We start from the raw sequence: 18,022 nt of genomic DNA, 5'->3' as shown, positions 1-18,022 counted from the left end.
TGCGTTGCCAATGTGTGCCTGCGCGAGCGTTGGGTTCCTCACAGCTCTGTCCCTGGTCTGACCATGGACACTGTAGAATTTGTGCTTCTGTTTGTCCTGGGAAGAGCTAGCGGTGGCTGCAGGTCCTGTGGTATGCACCAGCTTCTCAGCTCATGTCCCCTCTCGCCTGCAGCCTGGTGGCCATGACTGTCCTGGGGGAGCCAGAGAAGGCCAGTGGCAGCTTCCAGGCACTGGTGCTTGCCAGGGCCTCTGGCACAGTCGACGTCCAGTACCTGAAGAGGCAGTGGACAAGCCCAGAGGCAGATGAGCACAGCCGACTGCGTCTGTTCCTGCAGGGAGCCCTGTGGAAGGAGGGAGGCTGCCCACGTGAGGGCACCATCCAGGGCAGCGCTTTGCAAGACCTGCGCTGAGAGCACGTGGTCAGACCCTGGACGGTTCTACGTCGTGTGTTCATGTGCGCACAACATGTGTGTTCTGTACGTGATTTGTTTTACAAGAGCTTTTTCTGTATTCCCATTAAATAAGTCATTATTTTGGAAGAGAAACAAACGAATATTTTAGTATATACTAAATTTCAAAGGAAATGTCAAGTTAAGTCTGGTATGCTCTTTTCTGAGAGTATTTCTAGTTATTTGTGTAATAACTGTAAAATATTGTCACATTTATCACCAGATCTTAAATAGTCTACTATGAAAATGTATTTTGATAGACTAGGTTCTAAGGTGTCATAAAATGATGAACGCGTCTGAAAGGAGTTTCTCCCTGAATGACCTCTGGGGCCTGTGCCTGCCTCAAGCTTGTCTCGGGCATCGTCTTTTGGCATTATTTGAATGTCACCTGCGGAGCCATATTATACTTTGGTATGAGATGCCGTCTGTGTGTAGGAACAGCACAGTCACTCCTCTGGGCCTGTGTCCCAGGCACGGGGTGGAGGTGCCGTGAGGCCTGGGGCACCAGACTGCTCTGCTCTGCAGCCGCTGGGCGGCTGATCTGGAGTCCTGGCTTGGTGCCGTGGGCAAGTTCCAGCCTCAGAGTCCATCTTGCCTCCTGCAGCCTCCTCTGTCTTGTGTCTGAGAATCGGGCTGCTACCCGCTGCGGTTCCTCCATCCTCCTCGTTCCCTCCTCTGCGTGGCTCTTCTACCTGGGAGGCCTTTGGACTGCTCAGCAGGTACCTTCGTGGAATCCAGTTTGTGGTGCTTCTGAGTCAGGTGCCTGTCCCAGGTCCCGAGAACCACTTCTGGTGCCAAGCCACACACGCTCAGTCGCGTGCTTTGCTTCAGTGAAAGTCAAGACTGATAACCTCCTGACTTGCCAGCGGGTTCCTTGATTCCTTTCTTGAAGCTCTTCTAGGATCCTCGCTTCCCCTGTCAAGGGGCCCAGGAGGGTCCCGCGTCCCAGGAGGCCATGCGAGGCGGTGGAGGTGTGTGCAGGAGGCCCGCGTTGGTCTCCTGAGCTCCTTCTTGCTGGGGCGCCTGGGAAGACCACCTTCGAGACTGCAGTCACTGTGTGGCCTGTGGCCACTTGCAGGGATGCGGACGGCATGGTGTGCCCCTGCCTGTGGCTGTCCACCTGCTGGGGTGCCTTGAACGCGTCCTCCTCAGAGTCCCATGTCATGCTTTGTGAGCCCTCCAGAAATGTGAAGGTTGCAAAAAGAAAGAAAAAAGAAAAGCCTGGGGCCCAAGCCATTCCTCCCAGCCACCTCCATAGGAGGACAGCCCAGGGCTCTTGTCCCTACGCCCCCACTTCAAAGTAGCCTGCTCAGCCTCAGGTCCGGTGGCAATACTGTCTTCCCTGGTGACAGCTTCCCTTGGTGACACCTCTGGGCCTGTCCAGAAAGAAGATGGTTGGATGCAGGATTGTGATTGCAGAACAGCAGGGCATGCCTCAGAGCAAGAACACCAAAGGAGGCACCCAGAGGGAAGGCTGGCCTCCACCTGGCCTTGGCCTCCCCTGGGAGCTTCCCTCTAGCAAGGCGGTGTGGTCAGGCAGTCTCTGCAGAGCACACCAGGAGTCCATGTGCTGGCCTGCACTTGGAGAGCCCAAGCCCGCACCCCCCCAAGAGCCTTGCATTTCCTTCCAGGGGCTGATAGGTCACTTGACACTCTTTTTCGATCTTCTTGTTTAGAAATCACTTTTGTTTCTAGAGGACTCATTACGTGTGTGAATGAAGCCAGTGTTCCTTGCTCCCTGTCCTTACGTGTTGGGGGCTGTGCCATGTGGACGGCGCCTGATCACATCGGCAGTGAGGAGGTTGATTGACATAAGCACACTCAGGTGATTTATCACTGGCCGTATTCAGTTAAGTCCCCGCGCACAACGCGTGTACAGGTGTTCCTGAGCGCGCCTGCTTGGGCCTGCTCGTTTTGACCCTTGCCGTGATGGGGCAGCTGGCTCCTCGCCTGATCGCAGCTGGCGTGGCCCCGCCCTCCGCCTCCTGGAGGGAATATAAGCGGGCGGTGGGCGGGGGCGCGACAGTAAGGAGCAGCAGTAAGAGCAGCAGCCAGCAGCAAGAGGCGGAGAGAAGCCACTAGCAGAAAGGAAGAAGCGGCAAGCAGATAGAAGCGGCTCACAGAGAGAAGCAGCAGGCAGCGGCGGAAGGCAGATCGCAGAGCGGAGAACTGGGAACACACCTCTAGATCACAGATAGGCAGATCGCAGGACGCAGGACGCATCACTAAGAAGCACCTCAGATAGACGCACCCTTAGTTCACAGGATGCAGGACGCACCTTTAAGAAGAAGCGCAGAACTAAGAAGATGTAGCTCTCTGAAAGTGGGTCTCTCTCTCTTAAGCAAAGTCTCTCTTTCTCTCTCATGCAAAGCCTCTCTCTCTCCTCTCAAAGCAAGTAAGCCTCATTTCCTCTATCCTCCATAAACAAGCAAGGAAGGAAGCAGCTGAGATAGAAGTAGCTCAGTTTCCAGTCCACCACCTATAAAGACCGCACAAATTGTTGCTGCAGGCGGTGACAAATACCCGCGGATTTGGCACCGCAAAGAGCCAGTGACACTTACGGGTCTGTCCCCAGGGCCTGTGCCCTGCCTTACACAGCAGGTACTGAGTGAAAACAACTGAACCCTGTCGTAACAAGTTGCCGCGCAGGATGCCGAGGCCGTGTGTGTGCCTGGGGATGGAACCTGAGCCTTGTGCACAGCAGCCCTTGCTGCATTTGAGACGGCATCCTGCCACGTTTCCCAGGCTGCCTTTGACTGTGGTCCTCCTGCCTTAGCCTCCTGAGTGGAGGATTACTCACCCCTCTCCTCCCCAGATCCCTGTTTGTGAAATTGCATTTGATCTAACCTGGATTTGAGAGGGTGGCTGACCGCCTTGATTCTACCTGGTTAGGCATATGTTTGCTGTCCAAATACATTCTGTCCACTCAATTATCCTTAAGGAAGTGGTTATTAAATATAACTTTTGGGAACCTTAGAACACATGGCAGAGAATTAACAACCTTATTATTCCTCCCAAATTTTCATCAAAATGCTCAGGAAGATGCAAAGAGGGGTTAAAATACCATGACAAAGACCAGCCACCAGTTCAGAAGTGAACTCTCCTACCTGGAAAATGGACGTCCTGGCTGGAAAAGCCTCAACACCTGGAGCTGAGTGGCCCGTGGCCCTGGTTCTCCCCTGCTCACTGTTTCCTGAAGGGTTTGTTAGACTCTCTGAGGGATGGTCAGGCGGAAGGCCCTGTCACTGCCATCTGTGCCCGGACAGCACCCGCCTGGGCAGGAGGCAGGGTCCCTACCTCAGGGTCTGAGAGGTGGCTCCTGAGGAGCCGCCCAGAGCACGGGCCTCGGGCCACACAGAGCCCCGGAGGAGCAGCTGAGGCAAGGGGGCAGCGGGCAGAAGAGGCGAGGCAAGGGGGCAGCGGGCAGAAGAGGCGAGGCAAGGGGGCAGCGGGCAGAAGAGGCGAGGCAAGGGGGCAGCGGGCAGAAGAGGCGAGGCAAGGGGGCAGCGGGCAGAAGAGGCGAGGCAAGGGGGCAGCGGGCAGAAGAGGCGAGGCAAGGGGGCAGCGGGCAGAAGAGGCGAGGCAAGGGGGCAGCGGGCAGAAGAGGCGAGGCAAGGGGGCAGCGGGCAGAAGAGGCGAGGCAAGGGGGCAGCGGGCAGAAGAGGTGAGCGCAGGAGAGGCGGTGGGCATGTCGCAGCCTGGGGGAAGCGACAGAGTAAGTGTTCCCTCTCCTCCTCCTCTGCCTCCTCTCGAGTCCACAAGTGTGTTTGTCCCTCCAGTGTGTCCCCAGTGGTGGCCCTGGGTTCTTCCCTGGGAGAGCTCCCCTTCCTTGGAGGCCCCCTGGAGCCTCGCTCTGTGTGCGGGCAGGAGAGGAAAGAGGGACAGCCGCAGATGCCGCAGAGCCCGCTGTGAGTGCCGGGTGAGTGTGAGGAGGCCACCACCCGGGGCAGCCTCGGCCAGCCTGGCCAGACCCCGCACTGCCCAGCTCGCTCTGGCTGGGGCGGGAGAAGCTCAGACCAAGCGTGCTGCCGAGGCCCTTCACGGGGCAGCACCGAAAACCTGCGCGTGACCCGTCTTTGTGAGGGTGGCGCTCTCACCCCTGAGCTCTTGTTTCTCAAAGTATTTCCTTTTGATGGTACGATGTGAAACACCTGGAAATGTCCAGCCCTGGGGAGGGCCCTTCTCAGGGGAGCCCCACACCCACACGCTGGGTTCTAAGGTCAACTCGTGCCCTGGACAGAGCTGCAGGGGCCACACAGACTGCAGACGCTGTGGCACGGGGCTTAAGGCCGCCTGATGGATGGATGGTGGCCGCAGGACAGACACGGGCCACGCAGACCGCAGACGCCGTGGCACGGGGCTTAAGGCCGCCTGATGGATGGATGGTGGCCGCAGGACGGACACGGGCCACGCAGACCGCAGACGCCGTGGCACGGGGCTTAAGGCCGCCTGATGGATGGATGGTGACCGCAGGATGGACACAGGGGCCACATGGAATGCAGACACCGCGGTGCGGGCTCAGGAAGCCCTCTGGTTTCCATGATGTTTTCCTCACATGGCGAGTGGGCACAACAGTCTGAGAACCAGACGTCCCAGAGTTTTGCCTGCATCACGTGGAAGAGAAGTGGCCCTGAGTGAACTGGTCCACTTCTCTGCCGAGTGAAGTGAGGCTGTGGCGGGCGGCAAGCGGGGTGTGAGTGTGAGCAGCTGTCCCATGCTGTGGGAGAGGCCTGGCCCCCGTGTGGTCCCTGCGGTGGTCTCTGGAGAAGGGCCACGGGGATGGGAAGACACGCCCGCAGGTCAGCTCACTCTGCAGCACGGCCCCTTGACGATTCCCAGGTGCCTGAGGAGCAGTTTGAACTCCCTGGTCCGACTCCAGCTGTGCTTTCCAGCTTAACAAACCTCTGAAAACAAGACTCCCCGGGTTAATGGGTGTGCACCTGCCAGGCACAAAACCAAGGCTGCTTTCCACCCGAGTCGCCCCAGGGAAGGAGCTGGAGTGGAGGCTGGGCGAGCCCCGCAGGGGCCAGCGCTGGCCTCCCGCCCCAGGGTGGACTTGCGGCCCCCAGCGCTGTGGGATGTCAGTTCCTTCTGCCCGTGAGCCCCTTCTGAGGTCAGCCTCCCTTGCCAGCCCCGTCCTCAGCTCTCTGCGTGCATTCCGAGGCTGCTCCCACCCGTGCTCCGAGGACGCAGCAGCACGGCCACGTGGATCAAAGAAGCATCTCCGCTAGCTGCTCTGAGCCTCGAGAAGCAAAGCAGTCCCCGAAGTGCAGAAGTGCCCTGTCCTCCCTCCGCCTTGGACCACGCTGACCAGGGCTGCACCACAGGCCCAGCCTGCAGGATACCAGGGAGGGAGAGCAGGCGAGACGGGCAGGCCGTGCTCCTCAGGCACCCACAAGGCTGGGCCCTCCCGGTGCACACCGTCCTGAAAGTCCCTGTCTGCAGTCCTTTTAACTGAATGGCCACCTCTGCCCAGGGTGGGGCGGACTCTGGGAAAATACCTGTGGCCTCTTGGAAGCCCAGCAGCTGTCTGCTGGGACCCTGCTCGGTGCAGGGCCTCTTTCTGTGCCTCCTGGAAGGCTGGGAACCCCGCCTGCTTCTTATCCACACGGTCGACCTGTGAAGACACTGTTCAGAGCCGAGCTCTTCCCCCACAACCCGAGTGCACGCATCCCGTGGTGTGGTGTTCAGGGGACAAACATGCTCTGGAAGCACAGCTTCTCTGTTATTCTCCTGCCAGGCGCAGGTAAACAAGTGCTGCCTAATAGCTGTTGCTGTCTTAGGGGACTAAAAAGGAACCCTTTTCCCTCTTTTGCTGATGTCTGGCATCGACTGACTACATGAGAACGTCGGGAGGGAGGGACAGGCGTAGTCCTTGTTTGGGGCTGTCGAAGCTGCTCGGAGAGTTGACTTTGGCTGTGGCCTCGGGGCTGGCCAGCTCCTGAACCCAGAATCTAAGACGTCCTGAGCCTGGGCAGCGCCAATCCTGGAGCGGGCCCCTGTGCTCAGCTGAGATGTGAACAAGCTCCGCCCACGGATGCCACCAGCTCCTGCAGAGCTCCCTACTGTCAGGCTGTTGGTAGTACCAGGTGCTGGGCGGACCCAGACTGGAGCTGGGAGGCAGCCGGGCAAGGCCGAGGTTGCGCTGCCCAGAACAGCCTGCCAGGGGGCACACTAGGGTGGCAGCACTGCCCCTGTTCTGGCAGGAGGCGCTGGGGTCGCCGACACGCCACGTTGGGGTGGGCAAGGGGAAGGGCTGCAGTAAGCCGGCTCGCAGTGGCTGTGACTGGATTGTGTTCTGAGGGACCACTGGACTTTCTGTTCTCACGATGCCCTGCAGGGGGCCCGGGGGAGGCCCACCCGCCAGCACCAGGTCCAGCCTAGAGGACTGGTCTGCCCTTTGAGGGATGCCCAGACCTCGTGGGGAGGAGCCTTCTGCCACCATGCACGTGTGTCAACCTCGCACGCACGTGGAGAGGTGATCCTCAGCCCAGGCTGCGGATTGATACCCACTTACTGAAGCAGCGTTTACAAAGTGCCCCTGCTCAGCCCAGCCTCACCGACCACGCCTCACCAGCTGTCCACAGGGACTGAACTGACCCCGCCCTGAGGTCACGCGGGGGTTAGAATAAATGGGTTCTCTTGAGTGTGACCACAAACCACGAGACCACAGTGCAGGTCCTTGCTCACATTCGCACTCGGGCGAAAACAAACCGCAAAGTGCTGGCACAAGAGCAAAAGGCTCTTCACGTGTGTCCTTTCAGAGTCGTGTTTCTTTCTTCAGTGATTCAAGTGATATTTGCACAATGAAGATAATTGGAATTTTGTTAAAATATTTAAAAAAATAAGAAGGATCGTTGTCCCAGTACCCAGGGAGAAATGCTCTTGCTGCACTGCAGTCGAGGGCCCCTCCGGGGGAGGCCTGGTCGCACCAGGGTCACACAGGAGGGTGCTGTGTAGGCACGCAGCCCGGCCTCCCCTGGGACCTCCCCGGAGGACCGCCTCGCCCCGCCCGGCCAGCCAGCGCCGGCTCTGTGTGCCCGGGGCCAACGCCCCCACTCTAATGGGGCCGCTTAACATCTCGGGTGATGTGGGAAGACAGACGAGGATGGAAAGCGAGACCCGAAGGCCTTCCAGGACCTGGTGTGGGAGGCACTGTGACACCGTGGAGGCACGTCCAAGGGGAGACCGTCAGGGTCGGGTGCTGTCCCCAAGTCCTTGGCACAGCTGCCTTTGTGTGTGGCTCCTGAAGGACTCTGGCCTCCCTGGTGGCTGGTGGGTGCCAGTCAGTCCACTGGCCCTGACCAGGCCTCACGGGTACACCGGCTGCTGTCCTGTGAGGTTTCCACCTGCTGCACCTCTCCTGACTGGACCATCTGCCCAGCAGCAGGAAGGGCTGGTGCAGTCCTCACCGTGGTCTGCCCACAGTAGGACAAGACCCGCTCGCTCCTGTTCTGGGCAAATGCCCCTTCATGGCTCAGGAGACTCGGGGCGAGTAGGAAACAGCTGGCCTCGTGGTGGGGGTGGGCAGCGAGCCGCCCCCAACATAATCCAGAGGCCCTGCCACGGAAGTGTTTTTCGTGACCTCTGCAGTGTTTTATGAGTGTTCAAAGGGTTTTCCCAGGACAGGGCCACGAGACCCCACGGCTCTGCCATCCCTGCCTGGTTCCCACAGGCGCTGAGCGGGTGACCTCTGGGAGCCGCTGGAATGCCAGAGATGCCGGCCGGGCTGGAGGAGCAAGCAGAGTCCTGGACCTGGCGTCGCCCGCGGGGCTGCCCTGCAGGACTGTGCGGGCATCCCCTGCATGGGAGGACTCCTGTGGGCAAGGGACGTCTGTTTATTTGGGGCAGGCGCCTGAGCCGACAGACGATGCTCACTCCCGGCCTGTCGCGCGTGGCCTGTGTCACGGGTTTGAGCGACGTTGCTGCTTCACGGCCTTCAACACAGAAGTGCCTGTCGTGCACCGGCCTCCACTGAGAGTGGAGCAGCCTCTTTGCACACATCCTCCTGGGACTCGGGGCCGTGCCTGTGCAGCTTGGCTGTGGCTGCAGTGGGAGGTGAGTGGTCGTCACAGAGGACAGTTCACAAGGCTGAGCTGCGGCACCTGCCTGCACGGGAGGCCTGGGCCCCGGCTGGACTGGAGACCATGCCAGCAGCAGGGGCAGGAGGACGCAGGACGGGCTGGAGAACGGCCTGGGTGCCTCGCGGGTGGCGTCTAGCACAGCCTGCCCTGCCAGGCAGCTGGGAGAGGAGCCCCACAAGTCAGGCCTGCGCCGTGGAAGGAAGGAGGGGCCGTGCGGGAATCTTCAGGGAGCCAGCACGGATCTTCCCACAGAGCCACACGGCAAAGGGAGAGCTGGGAGCCTCAGGAGATGCCAGCTTCCTGTGAGTCCACAGGCTCCTTCCTACACAGCACTCCCTTGGGAAGTGGGGCGACGCTCTCGCCCTGCCCACCATGCTGACTGCGGGGTCTCCGGGATGCGTGGGTGAGAGCCACGAGCAAGAGGAGAGCAGAACGTAAACTGTGCAGTGCTCGACGTCAGGGCTGGGGGTCAGGCCAGGGCAGCTGCCTTGGTCAGTGTGCGGTGGGAGCAAGGCAGACTGTAGAGTGCCCCGTGACAGGCCTGGTGGCTAGGCCTACGGGCAATTTGGAGGCCTGGAGGCACTGGCCAGCTAACGCGCTGGCCACCAGGACACTGCTGCCTCCGCCTGCCACTGCGAGACGTGCTAGCTTGGTGACGTCTCTTCCAGGGGAGGAAGGGGCGCTGGGTCTCCCCTGTGTTCGGCACTACCCGGTCTGCAGCAGTGCCTGCTGTGGGCACCTGGCCGTGGGCACAGCCCGGTCCCTGAGCCGCCCCCTGTCGTGTCCCCCTGCCCACGCTGCCACCCTTGGCTCGATGTCAGGTGGCTCAAAACCCCCTCTCTGCACCTGAGCCGCGTGGCGTGGTAGCCGATGACTCCCCGGGTGCCGGCTGCCCGCCTCGCCCTCCTCCCGGCTCCACCTTCCTGGAGCCCTTGGTACAAGGGCTGCCTGCCGCCCAGGCCTGCAGGAGAGGAGCGCTGAGCTGCCCTGCAGAGGTGCTCCTCCTGAGCCCGGCCACAGTCTGAGCCCGGCGGCCTCCGACCCAGGCGTGGCTCTGCGCCTGGCCTGTCACACCAGTGTCCTGCTGCTGCTCTCTGCTGGTGACTTGCGTCGGTGGCCGAGTTGCTGGACACTGAGCCAGCTGGGGCTTGAGCAGTGGCTGGGTTGTGTGTCGGTGTCCTGTGAGCTTGTCACGGGCCCTGTTCGTCTGAAACCCTGTGGCGTATTCGAGGTTCTGGAAAGGTCCTCGTGACTCTGTGGCACACACAGCCAGTCGGTTGCCCCAAACCTTCATCCCGACACCCCTGACTTGCGAGCCCCAGCGGAGCTGGACTGAGGTCTGGCCAGGCTCGGTGCTGCTGCGGAGGGAGGCATCCCCGCAGCGACAGCTGGGCAGGTCCTGCCGGCACTGTGCCCGCCCTCCATGACCACCCGGCCCTGCTGTGTGTGGGCAGGAGTGGCACCTGGACCGGGGAGCCTGCGAGCCCATTGGCGTGCCATCGGCTGCCTCAGGACCGCGGGCCAGGTCCCGCGTGGCAGCTGGCGTCTGCAGGAACCCTGCCCTGGGCGGCTGCCCGCGGTCCCTGACCCCGGCCAGGTGTCTCCCTTTTGTCTCTTCCTGCGAATTCTGTTCCATCCACATCTTGGCCCTCCAGAAAGGTCAGAATGTGTCAGGGCTGGGGCTTGGGGTTTAAATGGATCAACCCCCAAACCTGTCCAGGACGGCTTTTAGACCAGCTGGCACATGGAACTACAGAGTGCTTGGGCTCCAGGCGTGGCCGTTGGGACCGACGGCTTTGAGGCCCAGGCAAATGGCTTCATCCTAAGGGACCAACAGCTCATCTGGGAAGAGACGGGCCGGGTGAGGGGCAGCTGAGGTGGACTGAGCCAGCCTCAAGCCAGTCCTGCAGACAGGCTGCTCTGGGTGCTCTGTGTCGAGACCACTGACGGTGGATTTGGAGCCAGAATGACTGAGGTGCTTGCCGGCTGACCAGGAATTCCTGCTGTGTCTGCCAGGGGCCCACGGGGCTGCCAGCACCTGAGACTGGCACGGTGGCCAGGAAGATCCTCCCTCAGCAACGTGGGTGGCCTTCCCATCCCTGAGGAGCTGGGGACCAAGCAGACCGCAGGGAAGGGGCAGACTTCCTCTCTCCTGAGCCACGACCTCGCCTCCCCGACCTCCAGCTCCCAGGAGAAGCCGGGGGCCTCTTCCACAGAACCTCTGTATGCCTCCATGTGAGTCCGCCTGCCGCTTCTCTGGAGATCACCAGCGCCCCGCCATTGTGGCCTCAGGAACTGTGGGTCCCAGCAAATTCTCGAGTCATGTCTGGAACCGTGGTGACCAGGGGGTGTTCAGGCCCGGATCTGGGGGACGCTGAGCCCCTGCTGTGTTCATGTGAGCATGGAGCGTCTGTGTGGACGGTGATGGGTCTTCTCACCGACGGGCAGCCCAGCTGTCGTGTGGTGTGGTGAAGTTAGAGCCCCACTGCGTGGCCACCGAGAACTGGGCCACGAGGACAAGGCCAGTCAGTCTGGAGCCGTGCTGGTCACTCTGTCAGAGGAGCTAAGTGGCTGGGTGCCTTGAGGAGCACCTGGAGAGAGAACTGAGGCAAGCTTGTGTGCGCGTGTGCCCACGCGTGTGCCCTCCTCCCTGGGCTTTCCTCACGTCCTGCGTCCCTGCTCAGTGTGCCCACCACCGAGTCCCTGTGGTTGTGATGACAGGCCCAGGCATCCGGGTCTCCTGCAGGCTCCCCGTCCTGCAGCTGCCAGTGGCCCTCCCAGCCCAGGGTCCTGCAGCTTTCCAGGTGGACCCTGCTTGCCCAGGTGACCCTCACGGCATTTCCTCCTGCATGGATCTGTGCGTGGAGAGGTGTCTCGTTCAAACCCAGCAGCAGGAAAGGCCCTGAATCTGAGGCTCCTGACGAGTTTTCCTCATCCGTGGTGCCCAGCCAGGGGCTTTGTGGGGCCCCTCTGCTTTTCCTTCTGTTGATGGACAGATAAGCAACTGCTCTTGTTAACTTGCTGAAGAAAAGGAAGACGTTCGTTTCTGAGGGAGGCAGGGAGGGACACAGCACTCGAGGGCCTGTTAAAGAGGCTGCTCTGGCCTGCTTCCTGTCTTCCCCACCTCCGTCCCCAGCAGACGCCCCAGGGGAAGTGTCAGGGGCTGAGGTCAGACCCAGGCTTCAGGCCTGCGCACCCTGTTTGTCTTTGCAGCACCACGGAGGATAGTTCACCTCTCAGTGCCTGTGTCTGGCTGTCCCTGGGCATCCAGCTGTACCCTCAGCCCCTGAGGTCTGCAGCATGTCCCACCACCCCTGGGTTCCTGTATCCATGCCATGTCCCCTTGCCCCTGGGTTCCACCTATCCCTGAGTTTCACATCCTGTCCCTCCATCCCTGGCTCCATGTCATGTCCCTCCATGTCTGGGCTCCATGTCGTGTCCCTCCATCCCTGGCTCCATGTCATGTCCCTCCATGTCTGGGCTCCATGTCATGTCCCTCCATCCCGGGGCTCCATGCTTTGTCCCTCCATATCTGGGCTCCATGCAGGTTTAATGAGATAAGTCACCAAAACCATGTGAGACAATTCCCAGCACTGTGAGGAACTGGACAAGGGTGAGCTTTTAATCTGTGTTAATTCTGAAGATCAGTTATGTGCATGGTTAACTATGGTTATTTAATTTGAGAAATAAGAGACTGAATTCTTTAGCATGTTTGGCTCATGGTCATGCACAAGAAATCTGCTCCTTAGTCAGAAGCACAGGATTTTGTGTTTCCATGCCAACAGGACAACAAACACTGACCCAGAATTAGGGGAATAGCCTAAATGTGAATGTCCTTTAAAGGCTTCTGTGGCTGCCTTCTGCAGGAGCAGGCCCGCCCAGCCCCTTTGTGAACCCTGCCAGCCCATAGCAGATGGGGTGGCCTGTGCCCTATTCCTGCTCACTCTGCCCCACTGAGGGCCTGGTCCCTGCTGCATGCTGTCAAGGCAACCCAGCTGCAGACTTCCACTTTTGATTCTGGCTTGTATTCTGCCTCCCTCGGGCCTAGAACACTGCCCGTCGCCCAGCAAGTAGGAATGATCAGACAGGTGGGTTTGTCTGTTGTCTGTCCTTCCTGGCCGCAGACATGCTCAGACTTCCATAGCCTCACAGCCCCAGAGGGCAGCACATGGACCACAGGAGGAAACAGGAAGTGGGAACACAGTCCACCCGGGAACCTCGGGGAGGCTCACAGCAAGAGCTCAGGGGTGCTAGGATCCTTGCTGTGGTAATGAAACACTACTTTTGGGTTAAAAAGTAACTCTTTTTTTCCAAGAGGGAAGCTTGGGTCTCTGAATGGCTTCAGAGTGGGCTTCCTTTGTGAGAGCTGGGATTTGCACTGATGTTTCTGGCAGGCAGCAGGATGGCCATCTCACATGGGTGGCCAAGCGATGCCACAAACATGGCTGCATGCTGTGTGCCCAGCGTGTTCCAGCCCTGTGCCAGGTGCCTCTGCCTGGGTCCTGCAGCTGTAAGGCCCACCACCAGCGCACCTGCGAGTCAAGGCCGGAGAACCAGGAGACTTGCCAGAGTGCAGGCCGGTGGCTCTCAGGTCTGCAGGCGCAGAGTGGCTCCTCACCACCTGCATGTGAGGCCCCAGGTCACCTCAGTGGTCCTTCCTGCAGCCCCATCACCCTGGAGCACAGGACAGTCTGGGATGGGTGAGCATCTCCAGGCGGTGGGTCAGGCTGGTCCAGGGAGCCATGGCGACTTGGTAACACAGGTGTTCCCCCTCCCAAGCTGGTGGTACCCTTGCCCGGACATGGCAGCCGTCCAGGGCAGGGATGTGGGGAAACCTGACTGTGTCCAGTCTCCTGGACCAGAGACCTCGCCTCTCCCCCGGTGTCTCTGGCACACAGCCGTGACGGGGGGGAGCCAGCTGCAAGGTTTCTGCACGGTTTCCTTTCTAGCCCCCATCTTACTTCTTGTTCGCGTCCTCAGGCGCTCTGCAAAGCCTTGCTATTGAAGCGGAGTGCTCTGCGAGGCCGTGGCCTGCTGCAGGCCTGATGGAGGCGTGAACCATGTTCCAGACGCAGGGCTGGGCTCTGCGCTCTGACCGTGTCCTGTGGATGACTCTGGGCACTTCGCTGAGGATCCCTTTTCACATGAAAAGCTCACTCCCCGAAGACGTTTTCCACTGGTATCGCCGGGGACTCCTAACACTGTGGAGGGCAGGCGCTGCCCCCTGACCGTGCCCACCACGTGGGCTCTGGAACCTTCTGTCCAGGAGCTGGTGCCCGCTGGCCCACGGCTTCCTGCACGCTCCTCCCTGCTGCCCTGCTGGCGTGCTGGTGTGGCCCTCCTTACTCTACTGACTTGGGGCCAGGAGCGGAGACTGCACCTGAAGTGGCATCTCCTTGGCTTTGGAAGACGCTGTCTCCAGGTGTCAAATTGAGGTGGGGCTGACCTCCAGCCCTCGGACTCTCCATGGCCCCCCACCTCTGCTGACTCTGAGAAGGAGACTTTGCCCTTCTCTCATCTCTTCCACTCAGGGGTCTCTGCTCTGCCCTGTGGGCCGGGCTTTTGCCCGGCTTTCTGCAGTCCGATGGTGATACGGTCAGGTCTGTTTTCAGTCACTTTTCCTGCTTGGGCTTTGCGGAGCTCCCTGGACTGGGAATGTGCCGTTTGGTCAGAACTGGATGTATCTTGGGCATTATGGTGCTCTCCTCTCTTTTTGGCACTCTGTGTGCACACATGCTGTAGACCACTTGGTACAGTCCATGGGTCCCTGCAATCTATTCATTTTTAGAAATATTTTTGATTGGCATAACTTCCACTGACTTGTTTTTAAGCTCACAAATATTGTTGTTTTTTTTTTTTTTGATGTGTTTAATCCTATGTTGAATTTTTCAGTCAAAAAAGTGGAGACTCTTTAGATAGCACTGATGTTTGCTTGGGAACAGCAGCACTGCGTTGGGAGTACGTGTTCTGTAGTAAACGATGGGTGTGGTGTGTTCAAGGAGGTGGTCCAGGGGAAGGGGTTTCCTGCTTGTTTGTTTTTAGACACGGGAGGCTGAACCGAGGCACTCTCGCACTCAGCCACATCCTCAGTCTTTTTATTTTATTTGGGGACAGGGCTTTGCTAAGTTGCCGAGGCTGGCCTTGAACTTGTGATCTTTCTTCCTCAGCCTTCTGAGCAGCCAGGATTACAGGTGTGTTAGTCAGCCTTTTATTGCTGTGATCAAAATAGCTGACAAGAGCAATTTCGAGGAGGAAACATTTATTTTGGGCTCAGAGTTCCAGAGGTCTCATTTCTTTAACTCCATCGCTCTGGGCCCAAGGTGAGGCAGGACGGCCCAGTGGAAGAGAACTGCTGCCCTCTTGGCAGGGTTGAGAAGTGGAGAGAGCGGGAGGAGGACTTCAGGGAAGCAGCGCCCTTCCAGGCGTGTCCACCATGACCACCTCTCCAGCCCACCCCACCTACCCGCAGCCACCCAGCCAGCCCTACAAACTGGGATGGACGGATCATGTCACAGCTCTCATGACCAGTCACCTCGTTTCTGAATATTCCTGCCTTAACACAGGAGTTCTGGGGAGATGACTCAGATTCAAACCATAACAGCCTGACCCTGGCCCCAAAGAGCTCAAGCCCATCTCCCAGTGCAAAATGCATTTAGTTCTCTCCCAAAATCCCAGTCTTAACAGTTCCAGGACTGCCCCCAAATCCAAGCCCAAAGTCTCATCTGAGGCTCAAGACAAACTCTTGGCTATGAACCCCAGTAAAGATCAAAAGCAAATTACATATTTCCAATTTAAAAAATGACACAGAGGGGCTGGGGATGTAGCTCAGTGGGTAGAGCGCTTGCCTCGCAAGCACAAGGCCCTGGGTTCAATCCCCAGCACTGCAAAAAAAAAAAAAAAAAAAAGACACAGAATAAATGTTTCCATTCCAAAAAGGATGAATAAGGGCACAGAAAGAAGGGGTGGGACCAAAGAAAGACTGAAGCCCAGCTGGGCAAACAAGTCCTATAGCTCCACATTTGGTATCTGGGGCACAAATGGTCTCCGAAGGACTTGGGCAGTCTTGCCCCTCTGATCTTGCTGATTGCAGCCCATATGATCTCTTATATCCTGACGATCTCTAGCCAGCAACTTTCCTTAGCAGACGGTTCATATTACTGGCATTTCCAATTCCTGGGGTCTCCATTCTAACTTTGTCTTCATCTTCACAACGTCATGCATTCCCCTCTCAGGAGCAGCCTGCAGGGACCCCAACCCAGTTACTTTGCCTGGCCTCAAAGACCTTCCTTTGAAATCTTGGTGGAAGCCTCTGTGACCTCTTACCTCCAGAACCAGCACCACATGGGCAACAACAAGGTCTGCCACTATCTTCAGCAGTAGTTGATCTCCCGGGATCATGATGGCAACAGTCTCTGAGCACCTGGGTGAGTGAGCATGTGGAACGACTTTCTAGGTGCCCAGGGTATCTTCTCAAAGCACTGTTACTTTTACACCCTTGAGACTGTGATGGGTGTGGTCTCACCAATTGCTGAGACGCCCTCAAGCCACCCTACCTATTGTCTCTGTGTAAACTACTTAGCATCTCTTTAGTAGCTATAATCTCTTCAACAACCACAACTTCCCTAGCCACTGTTTTATATGCACTTTTCTGGCCAAATTGAAAAATTTTCAAATCTTTATGATCTGCTTTCTGCTCCTGATTATCATAGTAAACTGAGCTAAAAGCTGCTAGCAATATTCATGCCACTGCCCAAAGACTGTGCTGCCTTCAAATTTCCCTCTCCAGATGAATTAATGTATCATCTTTAAATTCAGCCTCACAGAAAGTCTCAGGACAAGGGCAAAATATAGACGACTTCTTTCACAGAAAGTAACACACATGACCTCTATCACAGTCCCTAGTAGAGTCCTCATTCTCCCCTGAAACCTCATGAGCCCAGTCTTCAGTATCCTCAGTCCCATCAGCAATCTAGTCTTCTGAGCTCCCACCAGAATTGCCCATTAAGCTCTACTTAAAACATTCTAAGGGGCTGGGGAGAGAGCTCAGTTGGTAAAGTGCTTGGCTTACAAGCACAAGCCCTGGGTTCAATCCCCAGCACCGCAAAAACAAAACAAAACAAAACAAAATTCTAAGCATTCTCCAGCCTGCATCTTCAAACTTTTCCAAAATTCCTCCTGCAAACCAGTTCCAAATGCTTCTGAACCACATGGTCTGATTAGTCAAAACCATGACCCCTCTTCTTGGTACCAATTTCAGTGTCAGTCATCTTTGCATTGCTGTAACCAAAACACTTGACAAGGCCAAATTAGAGGAGTAAAAGTTTATTTTGGCTCATAGTTTCAGAGGTTCAGTCCATAATAGACCAAATCTATTCCTTTGGGCCAAAGGTGAGGCAGGACATCATGGGGGAAGGTCAGCAGCAGAGGAAAGCTGCTCTGTTCCTGACTAGGAGAGAGAGGTGGGAGGAAGGGGCTGCAATTTCCTTCCAGGGCACATCCCAGTGACCTACCTCCTCCAGCCACACCCCATTGCCTGCAGTTACCACCTAGTAGTCCATTCCAACTAGGATGAATTGATTAGGTCACAGTCCTCACTACACAGTCATCTCACTTCTGAATGTTCCATGAGCACAGATCCAGGTTGTAACAAAGGCATGTACCACCACACCTGACAAAGGGACTTTTTTTTAAATTTTAATTTATTTTAATTGTAAACAAATGGGATACATGTTTCTGTTTGTACATGGAGTAACAGCATACCATTTGTGTAATCATACATTTACATAGGGAAATGGTGTTTGATTCATTCTGTTATTTTTTCCTTCCCCCCACTCCTCCCACCCTTCTTTTCCCTCTATACAGTCCCTCCTTCCTCCATTCTTGCCCCCCTCCCACCCCCCATTATGTGTCATCATCCGCTTATCAGCGAGATCATTTGTTTTTTGGTTTTTTGAGATTGGCTTATCTCACTTAGCATGATATTCTCCAATTTCATCCATTTGCCTGCAAATGCCATAATTTTATTATTCTTTATAGCTGAGTAATATTCCATTGTATATATATACCATGGTTTCTTTATCCATTCATCAATTGAAGGACATCTAGGTTGGTTCCACAGTCTGGCTATTGTGAATTGAGCAGCTATAAACATTGATGTGGCTGTATCTCTGTAGTATGCTGATTTTAAGTCCTTTGGGTATAGGCTGAGGAGTAGGATAGCTGGGTCAAATGGTGGGTCCATTCCAAGTTTTCTAAGGAATCTCCACACTGCTTTCCAGAGTGGCTGCACTAACTTGCATCCCCACCAGCAATGTATGAGTGTACCTTTTTGCCCACATCCAGCTATTGTTGCTTGTATTCTTGATAATTGCTATTCTAATTGGGGTGAGATGGAATCTTAGGGTAGTTTTGATTTGCATTTCTCTTATTACTAAAGATGGTGAACATTTTTTCATATGTTTGTTGATTGCTTGTAGATCTTCTTCTGTG

General features: G+C 57.0%; 1 protein-coding gene across 1 annotated transcript in view; it reads left to right on the top strand.

Annotated features, from left to right (window-relative positions):
- Dync2i1 (dynein 2 intermediate chain 1) overlaps positions 1 to 2,445 on the top strand; it is a 72,162-nt gene extending 69,717 nt beyond the window's left edge. The window contains exon 24 of the mRNA XM_047560423.1: positions 173 to 2,445. Within this exon, the coding sequence (XP_047416379.1) occupies positions 173 to 410 (238 nt within the window). The 3' untranslated portion in view covers positions 411 to 2,445. The remainder of the gene's footprint in view (positions 1 to 172) is intronic.
- The last annotated feature ends 15,577 nt before the right edge of the window (positions 2,446 to 18,022 follow it).

The sequence above is a fragment of the Sciurus carolinensis genome, chromosome 8 (assembly GCF_902686445.1).
Source record: "Sciurus carolinensis chromosome 8, mSciCar1.2, whole genome shotgun sequence".
NCBI classification, from domain to species: domain Eukaryota; kingdom Metazoa; phylum Chordata; class Mammalia; order Rodentia; family Sciuridae; genus Sciurus; species Sciurus carolinensis.
The sequence above is the reverse complement of the archived record's forward strand: the minus strand, read 5'-3'. Positions and strand labels throughout refer to the sequence as shown.